Below are 23,943 nucleotides of genomic sequence, written 5' to 3' on the forward strand. Positions count from 1 at the left end.
TTGGGATCCCCAGGGAAAGCTTCATTCCCAGGAAGATTTTGGGATCCTAGGGAAAGCTCCATTCCCAAGAAGATTTTGGGGTGTTGGGATGCCAGGAAAAGCTCCATCCCCAGGAGGGTTTGGGGTCCTGATGGTTCCAGGCCCAGGTCCATCCCCAGGAGGGTTTGGCATATTGGGGTCCCAGGGAAAGGTTCATCCCCGTGAAGCTTTTGGCATCCCAGGGAAAGCTCCATCCACAGGAAGATTTTGGGGTGTTGGGATCCCAGGGAAAGCTCTATCCACAAGAGGGTTTGGGGTTCTGGTGGTTCCAGGCCTGGCTCCATCCCCAGGAAGATTTTGGGATACTGGTGGTTCCAGGCCTGGCTCCGTCCCCAGGAGGTTTTAGGGATGTTGGTGGTCCCGGGGCCAACTCCAACTCCGGGGGTTTTGGCGGTGTCAGTCCTGGAACCGAATCTGATCCCCGGAGGTTCTGGGATTGGAGTCCCCCTGCCCTGCGTCCCCCACACCCCAAACATGGGGGCACAGGTGTATCCAGGTAACTGCAGGGCTGGGAACGGTGCTGGGAGCAGTGGGAACGTGCCTGCTCCGTGTGCTCCCACAGATCTCCCCCAGTGGAAGCCGGATCTGTCGTCGGGCTGCCCCCCGAGGGACGCCTGCCATCTCCCTGCGGAGCCCGGCGTTCCCGCCGTGGATCCCTGCTGCCCCGAGAACCGCCACGTGAGCGAGGGGAGGGGGTGGCAAGACCCCCGTGGGGAGGGGACGCTCTATCCCAGTGCTCCCAGTCGGGAAGCAGTGGGGTGAGCAGGATCCCATCCCCGTGTCTGTGTCCCCTCCTCATCCCGCTGTTCCCGTGCAGGGTTTGCCCGCCATGGGCCACCCAGCCCCGTTCGCCCCCCTGGAACTCCGAGTGGGACCACAGGGATCCGGCAAGAAGGTGGGTGTGGGAATGCCGCCCGTCCCAACCCCCTTTCCCGTGGGATCAGGCACCCAACCCACCTCCATCCATCTGTCCATCCCGCAGGATGCGCCAGGATACTCCGAGATCCACAACCAGCACCTGACCAACCTCTCACCCCTGGCTCCTGTCGCTCCAGGTGAGTTTGGGGTGGGATTGCAGCCCCCCCCCGGGGAGGGGAGAATTCCACCCTCACTGATGCTTCCCTCCTGGATTCCCCAGGCTGGTGGTCGCAGGGTCCCACCTGGGCTCCCAGATCCGTGGAGGGTGTCCAGGTCCCGCGTCCCAGCGGATTCAGCACCAACAACCTCCCCACCAACCTGTGGCACAACGACGACCCCTTCATGTGACCCCCAAAATCCCGGGAGTCCCAGCCTCGGCTTTTTTGGGAAGCTCCCAAATCCCCGTGAGAGCAATAAAGACCCTGCGCACGATCCCAGTTGTCCCCCCCTCGTTTTGGGGGGTTTCTTGCGTCCCAAATCCTTCCGGGGAGGAGGACTGGAGGGGCCAGGGGGTGTCACTTGTCCTGCGGCCACCGGAGGGCGGTACGAGCCCGTTTTTCCGAGCTGGATTTGGGATGACACAGCTGATTTGCGGCAGGAAAATCCAGGCAGGGCTGGGTGGGAAGCGGGAGGATGAGGAGGAGGAAGGACCCCCTAGGGTGGGCACGGGGGGCGCTCGGGGGGGCTTCGTCCATGTCCTCCCTGGCCACGGGGCAGTGGAAGGGCACTGGGAAGGGGGTCTGTGCTCCCAGGGGCGGCTCCCTGGGATGTGGAGGGTCACAGAGGGACCCCCACCCCCAGCTCACCGGGGGTCCCAGAGGGCCCTCCACCCAGTTTAGGACCTCACACCCAGTTAAGGGCCTATACCCAGTTTAGGGCCCCAGTTCAGGACCTCCCCACTCAGTTTAGGGATCCTGACCCAGCTCACAGACACACACACACACACACACCCGGTTTAGGAACCCACACTCAGTTTAGGGCCACACACCCAGTTTAGGGCCCCAGTTCAGGGACCGACCCCACCCAGCTCAGGGCCCCACGCCCAGTTTAGGGCCCCAGTTCAGGGTGGGGATGCTGACCCCGGGCTGCCGGGCTGGGAATGAGGCGCGAGGGGGGCCCGCCTTGTTTGGGGACAGGGCGCGGCCGGGTGGGGCACAGGGAGCTCAAGAATGGGGCGCGGGGGGGGGCGTGGGGCGGCTGGGCGGGGCATGAATGGGGACCGGGGGCGTGGCCTCGCGGTGGGCGCGGCCTCCTCCCGGGCAGCGCGGCCTCCCATTGGCCGCTCGCGTTGCCATGGCCACGGCGTCGCCCCGCCTACGTCCCGCTCCCGGGGCCTCTCCCGGGGCCTCTCCAGGCGCTCCGCGATGGGAAGCGGCGGCTCCTCGGGGCGCGGGGCCCCCGTGGCGGCCGCCGAGGGCCCCGACGGCACCGAGCAGCGGCTGGAGGTGCGGGGCCGGCAGGTGCCGGCCGCGCTGTGGGCCGAGCCGGGGCTGCGGAAGCTCTACCTGAGCGACGCGGGGCTGCGGGAGATCCCGGAGGAGCTCGGGGAGCTGCGGCACCTCCGCACCCTCGCCCTGGACGGCAACGAGCTGATGGAGGTGCCCGAGGCCGTGTGCGACCTGCCCCGCCTGGCTCACCTGTACCTGGGCCGCAACGGGCTCCAGGGGCTGCCTCCCGCCTTCTCCCAGCTCCAGAGCCTGCGCTGCCTCTGGATGGAGGGGAATTTCCTGGCGCGCTTCCCCCGCGCCCTCCTGCACCTTCCCGAGCTCCGCAGCCTCCAGCTGGGGGACAACCGGCTGTCCCAGCTCCCCGCGGGGCTGCCCCGCATGGCGGGACTGCGCGGGCTCTGGCTCTACGGGAACCGCTTCCAGGAATTCCCGCCCGTGCTGCTGCGCATGGAGGGCATCCGCGTCCTCGACCTGGATCGCAACCGCGTCTCCCGCTTCCCGGACCTCACCGGCCTGGCCGCCCTGCGCCTCCTCTCCTACGACCACAACCCCGCCCGGCAGCCGCCGCGGGTCGGGGATGAGGTCCGGCTGGTGGGGGACGGGGCGCAGGAATACATGGAAGCGCGGCAGGAGCGGCTGCGGAGCCTCCAGCGCCCGCAGGAGGAGGGGGAGGAGGAAGGAGCCGAGGCCGCTCCGGTGCCCGCCGAGGATGGCCCGCAGGACGGGGAAGGGGAATTTGAGGCCCTGACGGGCTCCCAGGAGGAAACGTGAAGGATGCGGGGCCTCCACCTGCCTCCCAAGGAATTCCCAGCTCAGACTGGGAAAGCAGGAGGCTCACAGCCTCCACATGGAAAACCGACAGTCCGAGGATCGGCATCTCCCAGCTGGGACAGCAAGGAGCTGCCTCCTGGATCCACAGGGCTCACCGATCGCTGTCGGGATCCACGAGCCCACCAGGGAGCATCCCAGGGTGTCTTGGATTTGGGATACAGCCCGCTGCCCTGAGGGGTGACTCCACAGACCCTCCTGCCCAGTCCCAGTGTCCCCACGAGCACAGGGACATTCCCACCTGGCCACTTCCGAAAATCCTTTAATCCCGTCTCTGTGGGCAGCGGAGGGAAAAGCAGTGCTGGTTGTATCCATTCCACATGGATCCTGGCATCCTGAAGAGCTGCAGGGTTTGGGAATGAAGGCACAGACCCCTTCTCACCTCCCAAATCCCCATCCTGCTGCTGGAATTGGGCTGGGGAAGAGAATTTCCCACCGGGCTCCTCCTTGCCATCAGGTTTGGGAAGGAGCTGATGGAAATTCCACCTGCCTCTCTCCAACCTGGAAAGGGCTTTCCCTCTATGGCAAGAGGAGACTTTCCAAAACAGGCACCAAATCCAGGGCTCTGCTGCCTTATCCTCCCTCTTCCTGTCTCCGAGTGCCTCTTGGACCAAACTCAAGCAATAAAAAGCACAATTCCAAGGAAACCTGGCGGGAGGGGAAGGTGACAGGGAGCAGCCTCAGGAAAGGTTTGTCTGGGATCTGAACACGGCAACACATCCCGGTGCTCCTGTTATTTTTGACATTGGAGGAGTCCCATTTCCCTCCACCTGTCTCCAAGCCGTTCTGGTGTGGTGGGAAGCTCATGGATCCGAGGTCTGGAAGTTACCGGAGGTTTCCGACCGCGCAGCCGCTTTTAATCCCGAGGGGTTGGGGTTTGGGGGCTGGGAAGCAGCCAGAGCTCCTGCCACATCCTCTCTGGAGCTGGCAGCACCAGATTTCCCCCCCCTTTCCCACTCCACAGTGGCTATTTTGGACACGTGGAGCATCCTCAACTGCGGGATGTGCAGGAGCTGTCGGTGCCACCCCTTCCAGCAGCGCAGCCTGAGGATGCTCCTGCCTTTCCAGCAGTAATTCCAGGGATTTAGGGCTTGGTAGGAGCTCGCCTTGCTCTTCCCTCTTGGATTCAGGTCTTCCCGACAGGTCCAGGCTGTCAATCCCTCTTCCCACCCACTGTGGGACTGGAGAGCAGAGTATCCCAGAATCCCACGAATTCCCAGGAACACAGTCCTGGAATGCTGGGTGGCTCCCAGTCCCTCATGCCATCAATGTAGGGGTGCTGCTGCTTTTCCTGGGAAGACACTGCTGCTAACTAGCAGGAATTATCCATCACCCGGGGGGCAGAGATGCTCAGAATTCCAAGCCCCGGCTCTAAGCGAGATCCAAAGCCACCAGCTCCATGTAAACCTACGCCAGCCCATCCATGCCTGGCAGGAATTGGGATGCAGGTGGCTCTCGATACCACCCCCCTGTCCTTATGGCTGGGATCAAATCCAGGAGCTCCTACATTTGGGAAAGGGGGGATCCTGCCTCCCTGGGGTCTTTTCCCACCACCCAATTTTTTCCAGCCCTGTTTTCCACACCCTGGCTGGGGAAGGAGCTGGATCCTGTGACGATCATGGTGACACCAGGACCAGGAGCTGCCGCAGTCAGTGGGAATCTGACAGATTCCTGCTCCGCTCAGGTATTTTGGGAATGTTGGCACCGGCGAGCCCCGGCTCCTGGGAATGCATCATCCATACGTCTGTCCCTATATATATCCCTGCCTCCTCTGCCGGCCTGGCGTGTGCCGGCTTGTGGCCTCTCCGCAGCCGGGATCATGCTGCTATTCCCATCTGCTCCCGCCGGCTGCCAGCACAAAGGAGCGGGATTGGGAATTGCGGCGGCTCCGAGCAACAGGAGCGCCGGGATTGCTGCTCTTTTTGCCACGTTCAAAGGTTTTGGGTGAAAAAAGAAACCTGGTGCCGGTGTGGGAGCCCAGGCAGAGCCAGGCCATCAGGAGCTCAGGAATGCTGAAATGCTGAAATTCCTGAGTTTGGCTCGGCTGGAGCCAGAGCCGGAGTGGGAGCAGCCACCTCCCCTCCACCCGGCTGTGGGTGGCCCCCGGACAGTCCTGTGCCTTGGATCCCAAGGCCCGAAAGGTGCATCCAGAGGGCTTTCATCCAGGACATGGAGGACATGGCTCTCCTGCCACCCCAGCGTTTGGAATTTCTTTTATTTATTCAAGAGTGGCGTTCACTGAATTATTTATTGGTCACCGGAGCCTTTGCTGTGGCTCCCGGACACATTCCCTGTGGCACCACCCGGGATACGGTTTCCTGCCTCTTCCCACCCTCCAGAGCCACATTCCAGTCCCTACCCAGCACTTCCAGCCCCAAGGAATCCGTCCCAGGCCTGGATGGAATGGGAAGTCTCCCCTCCAGTTGTCACCTGGCTGGGGGGTGTCACCGTTGTCCCCGAAGCCCCCAGGGGGATCCCAATCCCAGCAGGATCCCCCCACTTCCAGCCACCCCTCCTTGGAACTTCTTCCCAGGGCTGCTCTTAGTGAACCCTTATTAACTGCCCTTGTTAACTGCCCTGGCAAGCCCAGGATTTGCCAGAGGCATCCTGGAAACCCCGGGATGCTGTGGGATAGGGGCTGTCCTTGTCCTTTTTGCAGGGACACTTTGGAGGGGGTTCCTTGTTTCCTTTGCCCCCCAAAATGTGTCCCTTTCACCAGGAGGTCCCCCAGCATGGCCTGTCCCAACCTTGGGAATGTGGAGAGGGATAATCAGTGAGTGGGGGGTGGTAGTCAGTGTTTTCAGGGAGATACTCAGGGAACTGGGGGGTTAGTGAGTGGAGGAATACTCAGGGCTTGGGGGGATACTCAGGGCTTGGAGGGGGATATCAGTGTTTTGGGGGCATACTCAGTGTTTTGGGGGGAATACTCAATGCTGGGGGGGGACACTCGATGTTGAGGGGGATACTCAGGGAGTGGAGGGGATACTCAGGGCTTGGGGAGGATACTCAGGGAGTGGGGGGATGCTCAGGGAATAGGGGAATACTCAGTGTTGAGGGGATGTCCAGTGCTGGGGGTCTCTCGGTGCTGGGGGACTGTTCCTCCAGGTTTCCCATCCCCGCTCCGGGTGGGATCCGCCCCCAAGGATCCGCCCTCCCGCTCCCGCGATCCCGGAGCCGAGTCACGCTGGCAGTTACTGACTGTCCTTTATTACTGAGAGCAGGGGCTGCCTCCAGAAAACGAGGGGCCCCGCTCCCCAAAAATAGGATTCCGCCAAGGAGACGCCCCGACCCGCGCGCCCCTTCCCTGGCATCGCCAACCGGGCACCCCCCGCTCCCGTCGCTCCTCGGCCGGGCCGCGCCGGGATCTTTAGTTTGGGTGGGTTTTTACCTTTATTATTTTTCTCTTTTTTTTTTCGTGTTTTTTTTTTTTTTGTCTTTTTCTGCCTGTTTTTTGCTGTATTTTACACACCAGTTGGATGTTACCGTCACATGAAGAAGAGAAATACCTGAACAAGATCACGGCTACGAGCTCTAGAGTTAAAAATGAACACACAAAGCCCCCCCGGGGAGCCCGACCGCGGACGAGGAATCCGGCCTGGAAAAGCGGGATGGGGCGAGGGAGGGGCTTGGCACAGCCCCCTCGGCTCCGTCCCCTTCCCCAGGCGTGTAAATCTCTTCTTTTATGGTAAAAAAAGAGAGAATCTGACAAAAATACAAATGTCCCTAAAAGCGTCGTTATTACTGAAGTAGCAGAATTATGACTTTCTCTCCAGATTGTCCAAAATCGTCTAAATCGGGGCTGCGGGAGGGGTTGTCCCGCGGCCACCGTGTCCCCAGCTGGCTTGTCCCCATGGTGGCAGGGATGTCACCCCTCGGGAAAAGGGACCGAGCAGCCGGGAATCCCGCGGATTTTGGGGGGTTCTGGTGCAGGTTCCCCTCCCTGCAGCGAAGAATCCCCTGGAGCACCTCGGGGGGTGTCCCCCGCTCCAAGTGCCCGGTGTCACCGTGAGGGGCTGTACACGGGGGGGGACACGCTGTGACGATGGTGACGTGGCCTCGGTGGCACCCGGAGGGGTGTCGGTGTCCCCGCCGCGGGTGCGGGAGGGGAGAAGGAAGGGGGGAGCCGCGGGGGGAGCAGGAAGACTGAGGATGATCCGTCGTCCGCCACGCGGGGTGACCCCACTGTCACTCCTCCCCGACCCCCGTCGGGTCCGTCCCCGTTTTGGGGGGTCCCTGTCCTGGTGGAGGGGGATGTGCGTCCCAGGGGAACTCAGGGATGCTGCTGGCGCTGATCCTGCCGGGCTGGAATGCCGCCGGCGCAGGGAATGTCGCCTGCCCGGGGTGGGCACGACAGCGCTCGCTCCACCCCTTATCCCCGGTGGCTCACGGGGGTCCGGGATCATCCCGGCTGGACAGGGAATTCCGTGGGGCCCAGCATCCCCCCGAGGGGCCGCAACCCGCCCGGGGAGGGGGTGAGGGCGGGACTAGGGGGTCCCCCCGGGGGGTTGCGGCCCCCCCGGTCCCCCCGAGCCCGGAGACGGAGGTAAAGCATCGAACGCGGCCACGGGCAGAGCGCTGCCGGGCCCGCTTTGGATAAGGAACTGTGGCATGGCTTCCGATCCCAGGAAAAGGGGCTGCCCCCTCCCCGCCGCGCCCCCCGCCCGCCCCGGGGGGCTCGGGGAGAGGCGGCGGGGGCTCGGAAGGGCGGGGGGGGGGGCGACGCTGACGCTCGGAGAGGTTTTATTGAGTTGGAAGAGGACGGGAAGGGGGGGGTCCCTCTTGCTCCCGCAGCCTGACCCCCCCCTGGAATTTGGAGGTGGGGGCGAGGCCGGGGAGGGGTCGAGAGGCTCCGGAAGCACTCGCAGAAGTCCCGCCCGGCGGTGGGAATAGGGGTGGAGGGGGGGAATCGTCGCTTCTGGCCCCTCCTCGCCCGGGGATCCGCGGAAGCTCCGGGACCCCCAGCGCCGGGGAGGGGCGAGAGCGGGGGGGGCCGGGGGAGCTCCCAACCTCTCCTGCCGCAGGGTCCCGCTGTCCCGCCGGTCCCGCGCCGGGAGCGGGGTTGGGAGCTGGGAACGGGGACCCCGAGCCCGCGGTGCCCGGGGGGGCTCAGGCCTTCAGCTGGTGCCACTGTGCCACCGCCTGGCGCGGGCGGGCGATCATGTCCTTCCAGTGCTTCACCTCCCCGGGGCCGCTCTTCCAGGACAGGTAAATCTGCGGGAATGGCGTCCTTGGATCCGCGGCTCCGCTCCCGGCCCCTCCATTCCCATCCCGCTCCCTGCTGCCGCCGCCTTCACCCCCGAACTCCTCCATCCCTGCTTTTCTGGCGCCGGGCTATTTTTACCCATGGATTTTCCATATGGAAAACCGCGTGTGCCAGCTGCCACCGCATCTGACACCTCGAGGAGCCGGTGCCACGTGGTGGGGTTTTAATGGAATATCATGAACGCTGTCTGTGTGTGTCCATGGAACTGTGCTCTGGGAACAGTCGTGCCACTGGCACTGTGCCCTCGGATGTGCCCATATCGGGAATGCTGCCACCTCTGCCCCTCCCTGGCAGCCCGTGGCGCTGACCTGGGGTCTCATTTAATGGATTTATGCCAGCTGATGTGTTTTCTTGGAGGGTTTTTGGGATCGAGTGGTAACAGCGGATATTACTGCACTCGTTTGTCACGGTTACACCCACAACGAGCCGTGTGGGTTTCACGTGCAGCAAATCCAGAGGGGATAATTCCCAGGGGATTGGGAGCCAGCCAGATCTGGGTCCCGATGCCCCATTTCCTGCTCTCCTGGGAAAACCTGGGCCCCGCAGCACGAGGGGTCCCTGTCGGGAGGTGACAGACTGGTCACCCTCAAGCCGCTCATCCCAAGTCCTGCCCGACCCCAGCCCCGGTGTCCCCCCCGGTGTCCCCCCCGTGTCCCCACCTTGCCGATGACATCATTGCGGCTCAGCCTGTCCTTGTCCATGACGGTGATGACGATGGTGGTCTCGCGCAGCCGCTCCGTGGGGATGTCGAAGGCGAAGGACTCGTTGAAGACGGGGTTCAGGCACCGCTTCATCACCACTGTCTTCTTCTTCTCCACCCGCTTGTCCTTGTACATCAGCCACACCTTCACGTAGGGATCTGGGCGGGAAAAGAGCCGCTCAGCACCGGCATGGGAATCGGGGAATGCCAGCCGGAGACGGGAGGGGACCGGGGCCGTACCTGATGTGCCCCCGATGTCCATGGCTTTGAGGTTCCGCGCCTTGATGATGTTCACCACGATGGAATTGGCCGAGGGGTTGTAGCACAGTGACAGCAGCAGCTCCCCGCGGCTTCCCTGTGGGATTCGTGGGCACCCTGAGGACTGCCACACCCCATGGAGCTCCATAGTGGGAGCGGGGTGATGGGACAGGACCCCCCCCCCGGAGTTGGGGTTTTGGGGCTGCCCAGAAAATCAGGGCAGGAGGAAACAGGGACACTCCCGGTGGGACGTTCGCTGGTCTTGCTGGAGGCGGGAGGAGGAGAAAACTTTCATTTTGGATCTACCTGAAACAGCTTGTTTTGACCCAAAATGGGCCACTCGGTGCCTTAATAGAAAGCTTTGGGAAGAGAAACGTCTCATCAGGGAAAACAGCAGAAAACATCCCTGTTGGGGTAGGACGTGGGGGGTGGTCCTGACGGGACACTGCAGGGACAGAGGGGGTGGGAGTGGGCCCAGGGCCTTACGCTGCCATCACTGCACGGCTTCAGGTCCTTCCAGAAGGTCTGCATCTGGGTGAGGTCCACCTTGTTGAGCGGGATGGACACCTCTCCGATGGGATCGTTGCGGCTGAAGCGGTCGTAGTCCAGCACCTGGAGGTACAGCACCCGCTGCACCACCTTCTCGTAGGGGAACCCTGCACCAGAGACAGAGGGGAGGAGAAACCGGAGGGAATGAGGAGCCAGAGAGAATGAGGAGCCGGCACCCCTTCGCCCTTCCCATGATGATGGCAAGACTTTGGAACCACACAGAGCACGAGGAGCAGACCACGGCCTGAGAGGCCGGTGCCAGGTTAATTCCCACCCGTGGGAGCTTGCTGGGGGGATGGAGCCTTCCCATCTTTCCCCCATGTCCTCTAAAAGGGGTACCCCTCCAACCTGACCTTGGAGGATTGGCCAGCCCACGGCACCACCAATGGCCACCATGCCAGTGGCTTGAGTCAAGCTGAACCCCCAGGTTCCACCACGGCTCCGTTCCTGCCCTGGGCCAGTCCACCCACTCTCAATCCATCCCAGCTCTTACCTTCGAAGAGGAAGGTCTCGTTCCAGTGCGGGTTGAGGTTCTTCCTCTTCACCTTGGTCTCCAGCTTGTGCTTCTTGTCGGGGAGCAGGTAGATCTTGACGAAGGGGTCGCTGGTGCCGCTGAAGTCCTTGGCCGGCAGCTCCTGCGCCTTCATGATCTTCACGGTCAGGGTGGACTCCTGGAAGTTGTAGCCGACGCTGAACTGGATGCGGCCCAGGTTCTCCCGGCTCACGCCTTCGTGGCCCTCGTCGTCCTCGGAGCCCGGGGAGAGCTGGGGGGAGGAGGAGGGAGGTGAGAGCAATGCCGGGAGTCACTGGGGACCCCCGTCCCCCCGGCCTCGCGTCACCCCGACCCCCGGCCCCCGGCCCCGCCAGCTGTCAGGGGCCATCAGCCTCTCCCTGCTGCCCCTGCCGCTTCCCATGACTCCTGGCTCCGTGCCACTCGTCCCGGGGAAGCGGGAGCTCCAATTAACCAAATCCCTCCTGACAGCACAGCCCTCACGTGTCCGGCCCTGCTCGCTCCCTCGTGCCGGCCCCGGGGACGTGCTGAGCCGGCGGGGACTCAGTGGAGCAGGGGGGATGTGCCGGAGCTCTTCTGGCACGGGGCGGGATGCCGACCGTGGAGACCCCATTCCTGGTGCATCCCGTCCACCCACCATGAGCATCTCACTGGTCAGAGAGTTGACCAGGTCGGAGACGGAGGAGTGAGGCTCTGTCTTGCGGTCGGACTCATCGTGGGGCGGCTGCCCCGGCACCGGCGCCGTGTTCACGGCCTTGCCACCGGCCGGCAACCTGCGGAAAGAGAGGCAATTCCTTGGAGGAGAGGGGCCGGGAGAGCCGAGGACGAGACTGTGAGAGGCTGTCCGGGCGCCCTCTCCCAGCAGATACTGAGCCAGGGCTGTGCCAGCACCCAATGGACACTACCAGGACACCAGTGGCTGCGGCCCACCGGCTTCCCGGCCCCAATCCCGGTGCCAGTGGGTGCCCTGGGACCTTCGGAGCACAGCAGCAGGTCCCACACCGTCCATGTCCCCAGGCCAGGGACGGCCCCGTCCCCACCGGCGGTTCCGGCTGCACCTCACACACCACAGCCCGTTATCCCGGTGGACACCCATGGGTGCTCCACGTGCTTTCCTGCGGCTGAGACCCCTCCCGGGATCGCTGTCCCGGTGGCTCCCGGATGGTGGGAATGGTGCCGGGAAGGGTGGGCAGCCGGGAGCGGCGGGAGGCAGCCGGACAGAGCAGCGATGGAGACGGGAATGCACCGGGGCCACACTGCCACAAGGCACAGGGACAACGGGACACAGGCACATGGCAGAGGGGGGACAGGCACCCCGGGATGCTCCCGCTGAGCCAGGACACCGTGACAAACCACCAAGAGGTGCAGGGACACTCGGGAAGGCACAGGACATGCCACGGACACGCCACACCACGCCAAGCACACGCTGACACACGGGGAGCGGACGGACACCCACACGCACACACGGGATGGCACCCGGGAAGGACCGGAGAGGCCGAGGCAGCTGGGGAGGGAAAATAAAGTTAAAACCAGGGAAAATGAAAGGCAGAGGAGCCGCTGGGCGAGGAGGCACCGGTGGAGCCGCAGGAAATCACGGGTAGCGGGAGAGAGAGCGGGAAAGAGCAAGAGAAAGGAGGAGCGGTGTCATCCAGCGCCGGCCTGCCGGGAGGGAATGGGAGAGGGGGGATGGACAGACGGACGGAGAGCGATTGGTCGCCGGGACGGGAGACGCGCCGAGGCGCCGGGCTGGAGCCGCCGGGGACGGGCTGGAAGGAAGAAGCTGAGAAACAGGGATGGAGGAGGTGTTTGGAAGAGGAAGAAGAGCGGTCGGTCGGCAGCGTCGCCGGGCGGGAGAGAGCGGAGGCCGCCCGGGCGCGGCCCCTCCGCCGGCCGGACCCGCCGCATCCTGCGGAGCTCAGGGAATGGGGAGGAGCAGGGATGGAGGTGGGGAGGCCATGCGTGCGCCGGCATGGGGTTTTTGGAGCCTGGATGCGGGAAGCGGGAGCGGGGTTTTGCGGCACAGCCACCCCCCCCCCCCCCCCCCGTGTCCCAGGTGCCCCCCTGTCCCGTCGGCACGCGCTGCCGGTGCTCCCGGTATTCCCGGTGCTCCCGGCAGGGACCGGCTGCGCAGCGCGACGCCGGGGAGGGAAGTGCTAAAAGATGGAGCGAAAACCAAGCGGAGCAGGGTAAAAATAGCCGGTGGGCGAGAACGGTGCCAGTTGAGCCGCACGCCGAGCAGCGCCCGCCGGCTTCACACCTCCCCCCTGCTCCGGAGGGGACGAACAGCCGCTCCCGGCGGCACACGGACCCTCCGCCGCTGCCAGCCGGGCTCTCCTGCCGCTGCGGCGTGCCATGCCAAGCCTTTGGCATCCCGGGATCGCGGGGAGCAGCCGGAGGCGAGGGGCCGTGCCGTGCCGGAGGAGAACGGGGATAACGCGTCCTCCCGGCACGTCGCACTCGCTCTGCCCCTTTGGGAGGGGGCAGCGGTGTCCCCGTATCCCAAGGGATGCTGCCCGTCCCGCTGGGACGGAGGCGACAGCGGCGCTGTGGGGACGGGACGCGGCTCAGCCCGTGCGGCGTCTTTTTGGGGCGGCCCCTGCGTGTCCCCCCTGCCCCGCGGCTGCCCGAGCGCGTCCCCCCGCATGCAGCCAGCGCCGGGAAGGGCAGGAGGGGGAGGAAGGAGGGAGGAGGGAGGGGTGGGGAGTCCTCTCGGTGCCGCCGCTCCGGAGGCGGAACTCAGACGGGGAGAACTCAGACGTCCCGGTGCCCGCTGGGCCACCCTGTGCCGCTCCAACCTTGGCGCTCCACGAGGGCAGCCTCCTCCTCCTCCTCCTCCTCCTCCCTGGATGGGGCCCTCGTGTCCTCCTCCTGCGGGACCGGCCTCGTCCTCGCTCATACCTCTTGTCCCCCTGAGCGTTCGCCTGGTTCGGCTGCGTCCCAGCGGGTTGCAGGTCGGGAATATTGGCAAAGTCATCTTGCTCTGAGAGTCCCAAAACCAGGGATAACACCACCATCCGGCCTTCCCTGCCCGGGCGGGCCCCGCCGGCAGCGGGAGAGAGAGAGAAAGAGAGAGGAGAACACAGCGTCAGGCGGGGAACCGGCAGGAGCCGGCGGGACCTCGGCTTGGGGACCCTGGATGTGCCCACCGGCTCCTGCGGGATGGGCTGTGGGGAGAGAGGCACTGGCTCCAGGGAGCTGGATACCCCCGCCTGGATATCCCTCTCCTCCACCGGTCCAGGCGGGGAGGATGCCAAAATCCTGGTGAAAGGGGGAAAAGGCGACCGGAGGGGCTGGGAATGAGGGACAGCGTGGCAGGAGTGAGGCACCAGCATCATTCCACGGAGGAGGGGGTGGCGGTGCCCTATCCAAGGCTCTTTGCCCCCTCTGGAACGGCCTCTCTGGGATCCGGAGCCGCATTTACACCGCGGCGCCGGGGAGGGTGAGCAGAGCAAAAGGAAAATCAATGGATCGGGAAAGAGGTGGTGGGAAGCGGCAGCGGCTCCTCCGCGCTGACTCGGCACGTCTGGGCGCTGCGGCTGCTCCCCCTCCGCCAATTCCAGGCTGGAAGCGGCACCAGGGCTCGGTAAACAGGGAGAACGTGACCCTCGGGACGGCTGAGGAGCCGCAGCTCCATGTTGGGAACCCGAGAAATGGAGCTGGAAGGGACTTCTCGGTGGGAAAGGGAAGATCGGAGAGGAATGAGGAGCAGGGGGGGTCACGGTCAGTGCACCCCAGGGTGCCCGGAGGAAGGTTCGTCCCTCTCTCCAGAGCTGCCCGTGCGGGAAGGAGCGGGATGAGCACCCAAACTGGTGCCTCTCGGGGTGTTTTCCACCTAATCCTGATGCAGGAGGTGCTGTGCCAGCTCATGGAAGGGCAGGATCAGTCCCCGTGTCCCACTCCAAGCGCTCCCAGCCTGCGGGAGGCGCAGCTGGGATCTCAGCATCCCTTTTTCCAGGGTGCTGGGGGGCAAACGGAGAAAAGGGAGGAGCTGGAGAATCCAGGGGAGGATGGAGCCGGGGGCACCGGCTCTGCGGAGGAGTGACATTGTCATGTGCCGAGACACGGCGACAACACGGGACTCGGATTAGCCCCCGGGGTTTGATGCTGGGAATCCAGCGCCGATGGAGGAGATGGGGTTAAGGAGGTTAAGGATCACACGGATCCTCCGGCTGGGAGCGATATCGGGACCCAACACACGGTCGCCCTGCACAGGGGCCACCGCCACCCCCTCCCCGAATCCTTGGGACAATGTCACTCCCCGGGGACAGCGCCGGTGGCTATCCCGCGGGCTGGATCATCCCTGCATTCCCTGGGGATGGAAAAGGAGTGCAGTATCCAGCCCAGCCGGTGACATGACAAAGCAGATTGGGGGACCCTTCCCTGAGCCCCCCGGGCGGGGTGGGTCATCCCTGCCCCCCGTGAGGGGGATGGAGGGGACATGGATCCTCCCGCAGGAATGGGCAGCGTGTCCCCGAGGGGGTGATGGATGAGCGGCCGTGCAGGGGCGAATGAAGGAGCAGAGGAGAGAGGGATGGAGACAGGGATGGAGAGACAGATAGAGGGAGGGATGAAGCAGAGGAAAGAGGGATGGAGAGGGATGGAGAGAGGGATTGAGGGAGGGATGGAGCAGAAGAGAGAAGGATGAAGCAGAGGGATGGAGCAGAGGAGATGGGGATGGAGCAGGCAAAGGAGCAGAGGAGAATGAGATGGAAAGGACGATGGACCAGAGGAGACAGAGATGCAGAGGATGGTGGAGCAGAGGAGCAGGCGATGGGGATGGCGACGGAGGGAAGAGCGCTGGAGAGCACACACTTACAGGAAGGACTTCATGTCCAAGCCGCGGCTGCGGATCTGCCCCACCACGTGGTCCCAGCTGCCGGGGTTGGAGCGGCTCCGGCCCCCGGCCATGCGTTGCTTGGAGCCGGCGGCCGTTCCCTGGCGCGTTTGGCCGCCGCGGGCGCCGCGGGAGTTGGCGGCGGTGCCGGAGGGGCCGCTGTGGGCCTGGAGGTGGCCCAGGCTCTGGCTGGTGGTGGGCTGGCTGTGGTTGCCGCGCTGGTGTTGGCTGAGGGGCTGCTGCAGACTTTGCTGGCGCATGAGCGTGCGGGGCCTCTGGAATTTGGGATCGCCTGCTGAGGTGGGGATATACTCAAGGGTAGTGGCTGTGGACAGGGTGGAGTCCTCGAAACTTAGGGAGAGGAAGGGCAGAGGAGAGGAGAGAAAGGAGAAGAAGGTGAAGGGGCAAAATTGGAGGAAGGAAAAGAAGAGAGTTAGAGAGAAGATGCCCCAGCGCAGGGAACGCTCCGGCGGGAGCCAGCGGGAGCGGCGCCCGGATCCTCCGCCTCTCGCCCGCGGCTCGGCCTTGCCGGGGGTGCGGGGGGCTCGTGCCGCCACCATGTCGCCCGTCCCGCGTCCCCCCCGGGGGGCTCGGCCGGGCTGGATGTGCCCACCCGCTTCCCGCGGCTGCCGCTCCGCTTCCCGGCGCCCGACCTCGTCTGCGGGAGAATGAGGCTGCTGCGAGGAGGCAAATCCCGCGGCGGCCGCTCACGTGCCGCCGGCCCGGCCCCTCGGCCCCGCTCCCTCCCCGCCCAGCCCCGGCTCCCGCCCCGGCGCCGCGGGGGCTCCGCGTCCCCATCCCGCCGGGATCGGGGGGATCCCACGGCGCCGCGGGGCCGAATCCCCGCCGCGGGGTCGCTCCAGCGAGCCGGGGGGTCCCCAGGGAGAGATGCCCGAGCTGGGAGGCTCCCAGCTCTGGGACGGTGGATGCGGACGCGGCTCCGGTGGGACGCGGAGAGCGGAGAAGCCCGGCCCGGGACGGACAGGCTTCCAGAGCGGGAAGAGCGGGCGGGATGCCGGCGAGGAAGCAGCGCATGCCTGGCGCGGCCCATGCAGCCGGGCGGTAATGCCCGTGGCGGCCTGGAATGCTCGTGGCCCCGGGACCGGGTCCCCCTGGGACCGCCGAGGAGTCGCCTCGAGAGGTACCCGCCGACCTCATCCCGATCCCGGCGTTGCCACGGGACAAAGCTGTGCCATCGTGCAATGCCAGCGGCAGGGATAGAGGGGGATGGCAGGGGAAGGATAAATAGCTCCAAAAACCGAAATAAAGAGGTGAAGAAAGAGCGAAAGGCGGGAGGAAGAGAGAGAGGAGGGAAGGGAGTGGAGAGGAGCGGAGAGCCGGGATGGCCGGAGCCGGAGGCACTGCCCGGGCACTGCCCCCCCCCTCCCGCGCCGCCGCCGCCCTCCTTTCGTTTTCCTATGGAATCCTAAATTAGTTCAATTTACAACCTCTCAGTCACAGGAAACTAAATCTGGCTCCCGTCGGCCCCGCGCCAGCTGGAGGCGCGAGCTCTGCCAGCGCCGTGCCAGGCGGCACCGCGCCCTGCCCGCTCCCGGATGGATCCCGTGGAACCGGGAGCGGGAGACAGCACCCAGACCCTCAGCGTGGACCCCCAGGACGCCCCCGATCCCCACGGCTCTGCACCAAAGGGATGCTGGAAAACGGGACACGCCCTTAACCCTGCTCTGGCCGCCTGCGCCGACCGTCGTCCGTCTGTCCAGATTCTCAGTGGGAATTCGCTTCTCCACCGAGTCTGAATACGGCTCCCCCTCTTCCTTGCCTTTCCCTCCTGCTCCCAGTTCCCAACTGGAGCATGCCAGCATCATGCCACCAATTCTGGGGGCATTCGGGATTTCTCCCAGGCAACAGGACAGGCCTGCCCCTTTTCCATAGGTTTTCTCCCCACTGACACGGCTGGGAAAGCACACTAGCCTGGCAACTACCAGGCTCTCCAAGGGTGCCGGGGCTGTTGCCGGGATGTCCTGGATGCCACATCCTGGTGCCGGAGAACCAGAGCAGAGTCCAGGAACACAGGACGGAGCCAGATCTGACACATTCCCATCACCAGCCAGCAGAGCTGCGGCCTTCCCAGCGGGGGGTCTCACCCCCCACCCTGAGCATGCCAAAGCCTGGATTTTCCCTAAAACTGATCAATCCTGAACTTCTCCCAAATTTTCCCAGTATGGGGTGGTAGAGCTGCAAATGTTATGTTGGCACCGGGTCAGGGGAGCATGGGGAGGGAAGAGGCTGGAGACGGCACCATTCCTGAGGGATGGGAACATGGGACAGCACTTCCTGCCTCTGGGCCATCACCAAGGTGGCACTGCCTGCCCTGGGAATGCTGAGCTGCTTCCCGCCAGGATCAGACAAAGCTGGAAATGTGCCAGACACGGCACCTAAAGGAGCTCCCCCTGAGCCAAAACAACATCAGGAGCACGGGAAACTCCTCATTTCCTTCAGCACAGTGGCCCTGGGAATCTGCTGGTGGCCTTCAGGATATACTGGTGGCCCTGAGGACCTGTTGGTGGCTCTGGGAATCTGCTGGTGGCCCAAGGGATCTGTTGGTGGCCCTGAAGACCTGTTGGTGGTCTTGAGAATCTGCTGGTGGCCCAAGGGACCCGTTGGTGACCTTGGGAACATGTTGGTGGCCCTGAAGACCTGCTGGTGTCTCCAGAGACCTGCTGGTGACCTCGGGAATATATTGGTGGCCCAAGGGACCTGCTGATGACCTTGGGAATATATAGGTGGCCCTGAGGAGCTGTTGGTGTCTCCAGGGACCTGCTGGTGATGTCAGGAATATATTGGTGGCCCTGAAGACCTATTGGTGGCCCCGAGAACCTATTGGTGGCCCCAGAGACCTTCTGGTGGCCCCAGAAGCCTGCTGGTGACCTTGGGAAAATATTGATGGCCCTGAAGACCTGTTGGTGGCCCTGAGGACCCATTGGTGGCCCCAGGGACCTGCCGGTGACCTCGGGAACATATTGGTAGCCCCGGGGACCTGCCAGTGGCCCCCATCCGAGCGCATCCCTCGGAGGGGAGCGTCTCCGTGCCGGTGCCGTGCTCACTCACTTGGACAGGCTGAGCTTCCCTGCGGCCAAGTGGCTCTGCACCGTGTGCCAGCGGCCTCGTGCCGCCTTTCCCGCTCCGGGCTCGCTGTGGGCGGACACGCTGCTCCTCATCCCGTCCTCGCCGAGCCGCTGCTTGTCCCCGGGCCGGTCCCCGGATAAGCCGGAGGCGGCCGATGCCGTCAGCTTGGCCCCTGATAACAGAGAGCCACTGGGCCGGGCCAGCGGCCGGACACCCCCCAGGACACACATGGAGCCGGACGGACACACGGACGGACGTGGGAGAGGTCGGGAGTTGTTGGGGAATGAGGGGAGAGGGCGACAGAGCCAGACGGACAAGAGACGGACAGACAGACAGAGAGAGAGAGAGAGACATCAGCACTGCCAAAAAAAAGGGTGCCTGGCCAGGGGGCGCGTGGGGGGCCTCTGAAAACCGTCCAAAAGAAAGTGGGGAGACGGGAAAGGGGTCGGGAATTGGGGTCCCGCTCGCCGGCAGCCCAACCCCGCACCGAGGGGGTGCCCCCAACGTGCAACCCCGTCCTGGGGGGACATCCCCGGAAGCCCCGGGAAAGCGGGAAGGAGGGGTTGCTCGTCTCCATGGGGAGGCCCATGGGGTGGCGTGCGGGGAGCCCGGGAGCAGGAGGAGGAGGAGGAAAAGGAGGAGGAGGAGGAGGAGGAGGAGGAGGAGAAGGAAGGCAAGAGGGTGCTGCCCAAATACTCACTACATGGAGCAAACCTGGCAAGGAGAGACTCACTTGAGGGAAAGGCGCGGATCACCGTACGGAGCGTAAGGAGAAATGTTTAGGATAAACTCCTTGGGAGGGTAGGAGCTCCATTTCTGCTGCACTGTGTTGTCATTGTTATTCCAAAAGTCTCTGTCTAGATCGCTACAGCGGCCGGATTCCAGGGGAGAAAAGAAAAGGGAAATACAAGAGAGAGAAGCTGAATTCCTGTGGGAAAGGGGAAGGGAAAGCAGCGCTCCGCCCCCGGAGCGCTGGGATCCTGCGGAGAGAGACGGGGAGCGCGGCTGCCCATCCCTGGGACACCGACACACACACACACACGGACAGGGACAGACGGATGGATGGAGCGGGGAAGAGCTGTGGAGAGACAGAAGCGGGCGGCTCCACCAGCTGGGAAGGAGAGAAGGATGGTGGGAATTAAGGAGTGAGCGTGGTGCCGGCACGGCATTCCCGTGTGTGTCCATGTTGCCTCCTCAACAGGTCCTGGAAGCACGCCCTGCTTGGTTAACCATGTGTTGGAGACCCTTCCGGATCCCTTCCTGCTGCCAGCATGGAGCCTGGAATTCCTGGCTCCGGGAAGCCACCAGATCTGCGTGCCAGGGACTGGGGGCCCAGAGGGTCCCCGCTGGGAGACTGGAAAAGCCGCCCGGCCCTCCCAGCCCTCGCAAGGGCCCTGCAGCTCCGGGATGATCCCGGCTGTACAGAACGTGTCGGAGCTGGGGAGGGAAAGCCACGTGTGCCGGGATTCAGGAGGGGATGTGCTTCCCACTCCACTTCCAGCTCATCCCAGCAGGGCTGGGAGCAGCATCCAGGTGCCCGAGGTACCCCAGACACCTGCACCCCAATAACACCATGGGAGGAGGTTTTCCATAGCCTTATTCCAGGCAGGAGCTCTTTCCCTATTGCCGGTCCGGCTCCCTCCTCTCTGGAGCCCTGTGAGGGGTTTCCAGAGGCAGCACTGGATCTGGGATATCCAGGAGAGCCCCTCCAACTTCCAACCCCGCACTTCATTCCCTACCCAGAGCCATGAGACACTTTAGCTCTGCTCTCCTTCCTGCATGGAATGCCCCCGGGATGCAGAGCCATCTGCTCTCCCAGACCTGGAGCATCCCTGGGCTCAGGCTCCTGTGGCTCCATCCTATGGCTCCGTGGGATACGCAAGGATGCAGGAGAGACCCACCAGCTCTCCCAGTGTCCCAGAGCCCCTTTCCCACTGGGAGTAGGGAACCAGGGAATGGCCACCTCTGTCCTTCCTCTCCCCCCCAGTCCTGGCACCTACTTGATGGTTTTCTTTTCACTGCGGCCTCGGCTGGAATCCGGAGTTCCCACAGTCTCCAGAGAAGTCTTGTAACGCTTTCCCTATGGAAAAGGCAGGAGAGAGGAATGAGGGAGTGGCAGGGGACCCCTGGAGCGTCCCAGCAAAGGATGGGAGCTGCCTCCATCAGGTGAGTTTGTCCTGGATTTCGCCTTTTTCCCTTGTTCCCTCACAGTCTCCAGGCTCCATCCCACCCATCCAAGCAGCAAAATTCCCAGTTGCTTCGTCCCATGATCCCTGGGGACTCGTGCCCCACGTCACCCCAAGGACAGGACGGTCACTGCCTCCAGTGTCCCATTCCAAGGCCTCACCGGGAAGCAGCGGATAATTTTAGGCTTAATTGAAGCTGGATTAATTGAGTTCACCTTTCCCAGCGCCTGGGAAGCACTGCCGTGGGATAATGAAGCCGGAGCTGGCTCCTAACTGGGGCTGGTAATCAGGACACTCCGGCGGGTTCCGCACGCTCAGAGCCCGGAGCGCAATTAGCACCAATTAGGCAACAATTAGGAGCCGAGGAGGCTCCAGGTGGGAAGGGAGCAGCTCCCGCAGCAGGATGGGCTGGAGAACCGGCCCTTCCACCACGCTGGGCCTGGAGCTGGGAGCATCCCCCCTGCATCCAGCCTGCCGAGGGAATGGGAATATTTCTCCCTTCTCCTCCTTCCCAGCCTCTGCAGCTCCGCACGGAGCCAAATCCTTGGAATGCTGAGACACCTGTGCTCTTGGCACGGTGTCCTTGGGCAGCCATGGGCTGATCCAGCTGGGAGCTGCCAGGGTGTTGGAACTCCTTGGATGCCCATGGGCTAATCCTCCTGGGAGCTGCAGGAACGTTGGATGCCCTTGGATGTCCATGGGCTAATCCTGCTGGGAGCTGCAGGGGAACACCTGGATCTCTTTGGCTGTCCACAGGCTGATCCTGCTGGGATATTGGATGCCCATGGGCTGATCCTGCTGGGCTCTGTGGGGATGTTGGAACGTGGATGCCCTTGGACTAATCCTGTCAGGAACTGCAGGGGAACACCTGGATTTCCTTGGATGCTCATGGGCTAATCCTGCTGGGATCTGCAGGGATGTTGGATGTCCTTGGATGTCCATGGGCTAATCCTGCCAGGCTCTGTAGGAATGTTGGATCTTGGATGCCCGTGGGCTGATCCTGCTGGGAGCTGCAGGGCAACACCTGGATCTTCTTGGTTGCCCAAGGGCTAATCCTGCCAGGAGCTGCAGGGATGTCTGACCTCCCTGGATGTCCACAGGCCATCCTGGAGGGAGTCGTCCCTGAGCCCTGGGCTCATCCCTGTCCCAGCTGAGGGCTCGTGAGGACACGGCCCTCCCGGCACTGGCCGTGTGGGCACATCCCGGAGCCGGGCCTGCCGGGCTTGGCCGTCATTCCCACGCAGCCGTTCCAGCTCCGGGCGCTGCCGAGGGCCGGTTGGGATTCGCCTTCCTGGCCAATTTACACTTGTTTGTTCCTCTGCCAGTTCGTCCTCCTCCTTTCCAGTGCTTATCCCTGCCTCTCCACATCTCCTGGAGGGCACCTGGAAGCCTCTTCCCACCCACCACCCCCACGCTGCCTTACCCCTGGCTGGATCCCCTCTCCCATTCCTGGGGGAATGCTGCCTTCCCACGGCTCAGGGCGGGCATCTCCCACACGGGAAGCGCCGCTGCCATCGGAGCACTTGACCCAGATTCAATTCCGACGGCGAAGGAAACGTGGCCGAGCACGTCCTGCTCCCGGGAGAGCAGGAGAAGGAGGAGGAGGAAGGGAGGGAGCGCTGCCCCGATCCACAGTGGGAATGCAGAGGGAAGCGGGCGGCAGGGACGGCTCGTGGTGCCAGGGATGGGCTGGCCGCCTTCCCACGGGGCTTTTCCAGGCGGGAGCGTGCCCAGCAGGACAGGGGCCAGCTCGTTCCGGCTCGTCACCAACATATATCCAGATATTTGGAAACTTCCCTTTGCGCCATGCGAACGGCGGCACCCAAACCTTTCATTGTCCCAGCTGGAAAAACCAGCCCGAAGAAAAGGCACAGCTGGGGAATTCCCGGCAGTGGGAATGGCCCCCCGGGCTGGGAAGGGGGCAGGGAATGGTGGCACTCACCATCTTGCGCTGGCACCACTGGCAGATCCCGCAGAGGACGATGGTGGCACTAAGGCTGACGGTGATGATGGCTGAGACCAGCAGCACGTCCCGGGAGGGGCTCCCTGCAGGACAGAACATGGGGGTCACATGGGATTCCCGGGGTATTCCTGCTGGGATTGGGGGCGCAGCACCCACCAGGAGCATCCGGAAGAGCCGGGTGAGGAGAGGCAGGGAAAATATAGCTCCTTCCCCTTCCCAGTTTCCAGGCTTCTCCTTGTCCAGCTCTTCTCCTTTCCTCCCTCTTTGCCTTCCTAATGCTCATCCTTCCCTCGCCCTTTCACCTTCTCCAGCCCCTTCCCCTTCACCTTCCCCTTCCTCTTCCCTCCCTTCCAGACAAGCAACCCCAGTTTCGTCCCTGGATTCGTGCCCTGCATCCACTCCCCTGTCAGGATTCCCTCTTTGGCTCAGCTGATCCCACACAGATTCGCCCCAAGCAGCAGCATCTCCCATGGGGACAACCTTGGGGACCCCACAAACGGATGGAGACCGCTCCACTGCATCCAGCACATCATATCCATGTGCTCAGGGCCAGCCTGTGGAATGGCCCTGGAACTGTGGGAGGATGATTATGGATCTAAGGTGGCTCGGGGGGGTCCAGTGGGACCCCCAAAATGGCTCAGCCTTAATTCCAGGTAGGACCCCACCACGACATCCCTGTGGACACCTCACATCCCGCAGGGATGGGGGCCGTCCATGGAGTTGGGAAGCGGCGGCGGCGGGAGCTGTGCTGCGGTATAAATATTAAACAATAATTGTTAATAATTAATTCGCCCGCAGACCTTTGTTATTGTAGCAGATTTTGCCGGCGGCTCCGGGGCCTGGGTGAGTCAGAGGGGACCGGGAGAATGGATTGGGATTCTGGAATCCACCCCCCGCCCCAGCACTTGGAAAAGCACCCACAGCCCCCCACGTTGTGATGAAAAGGAGGAAAGGGGATGGTGACCACAAAGAGGAGTTTTATAAAAATCCATTCAGGATTAGCTGAGGGTGGTGGGATGAGGGTGGGATAAGGGTGGGATCCCGGAGGGGATTTAGGGAACAGGGCTGGGGGTCCCACCAGCGCTCCCTCCATCCAAAGGCAGCTCCTCCATCACTCCCGGATCACGAGGAGCCTGTGTATAAAACTCACATAGCAACTGTTGCCTAGGAGGGAATTTGGGACCAGCCCTTAATTTCAAACATTTATAAACCCCGGCTGGATAAGCTGCTGGGGGAATGGAAAGAGCTGGATCTGGCGGGAAGGGCTTGGGATCCCCTCCTTGGGATCCCGACCAGTTCAAGTGGGACATGGGCTTATTGGGATCGGGGGTGACCCCCTCAAATGCTGCCTCAGCCCCC

The 23,943-nt window shown here is 63.6% G+C and overlaps 3 protein-coding genes across 8 annotated transcripts in view; 2 read left to right on the forward strand and 1 right to left on the reverse strand.

The window, feature by feature from the left end:
* LOC113975274 overlaps positions 1–1,390 on the forward strand; it is a 2,394-nt gene extending 1,004 nt beyond the window's left edge. Inside the window, exons 3-6 of the mRNA XM_027699120.1 lie at positions 602–717; positions 857–934; positions 1,022–1,094; positions 1,178–1,390. Of these exons, the coding sequence (XP_027554921.1) occupies positions 602–717; positions 857–934; positions 1,022–1,094; positions 1,178–1,305 (395 nt within the window). The 3' untranslated portion in view covers positions 1,306–1,390. The remainder of the gene's footprint in view (positions 1–601; positions 718–856; positions 935–1,021; positions 1,095–1,177) is intronic.
* Positions 1,391–2,302: 912 nt separating this feature from the next.
* On the forward strand, positions 2,303–3,805 carry LRRC10B (leucine rich repeat containing 10B). The gene has a single exon (XM_027699132.1). The coding sequence runs from the start codon at positions 2,322–2,324 to the stop codon at positions 3,174–3,176; it is 855 nt and encodes a 284-aa protein (XP_027554933.1). The 5' UTR covers positions 2,303–2,321; the 3' UTR covers positions 3,177–3,805.
* A 2,875-nt stretch (positions 3,806–6,680) lies between these two features.
* SYT7 (synaptotagmin 7) lies at positions 6,681–22,699 on the reverse strand. Of its 6 annotated transcripts, XM_027698978.1 has the most exons (12): positions 22,564–22,699; positions 20,436–20,515; positions 19,169–19,300; positions 18,418–18,624; positions 15,331–15,699; positions 13,413–13,538; positions 11,152–11,287; positions 10,497–10,767; positions 9,941–10,110; positions 9,437–9,551; positions 9,156–9,355; positions 6,681–8,444 (listed from the first exon to the last, which is right to left on the reverse strand). In XM_027698978.1, exons 1-12 carry the CDS (start codon positions 22,681–22,683, stop codon positions 8,340–8,342), a joined length of 2,031 nt encoding a protein of 676 aa, XP_027554779.1. In that variant the 5' UTR covers positions 22,684–22,699; the 3' UTR covers positions 6,681–8,339. The 6 variants fall into 6 exon arrangements, with proteins under 6 accessions (XP_027554779.1, XP_027554788.1, XP_027554814.1 ...); XM_027698987.1 differs by lacking the exon at positions 18,418–18,624; XM_027699013.1 differs by lacking the exons at positions 13,413–13,538; positions 15,331–15,699.
* Positions 22,700–23,943: the final 1,244 nt, after the last annotated feature.

The sequence above is a fragment of the Neopelma chrysocephalum genome, unplaced genomic scaffold (genome assembly GCF_003984885.1).
Source record: "Neopelma chrysocephalum unplaced genomic scaffold, ASM398488v2 Primary Assembly neopelma1_24, whole genome shotgun sequence".
In the NCBI taxonomy this organism is placed as follows: Eukaryota; Metazoa; Chordata; class Aves; order Passeriformes; family Pipridae; genus Neopelma; species Neopelma chrysocephalum.

Coding starts and splice junctions, on each gene's coding strand:
- SYT7 (XM_027698978.1), bottom strand. CDS start 22,683: ATGTTCTGTCCTGCAGGGAGCCCCTCCCGGGACGTGCTGCTGGTCTCA. Junction 20,516..22,563: donor AGTGGTGCCAGCGCAAGATG/GTGAGTGCCACC, acceptor CCTTTTCCATAG/GGAAAGCGTTACAAGACTTC. Junction 19,301..20,435: donor AGTGAAAAGAAAACCATCAA/GTAGGTGCCAGG, acceptor CGGCCGCTGTAG/CGATCTAGACAGAGACTTTT.
- LRRC10B (XM_027699132.1), top strand. CDS start 2,322: ATGGGAAGCGGCGGCTCCTCGGGGCGCGGGGCCCCCGTGGCGGCCGCC.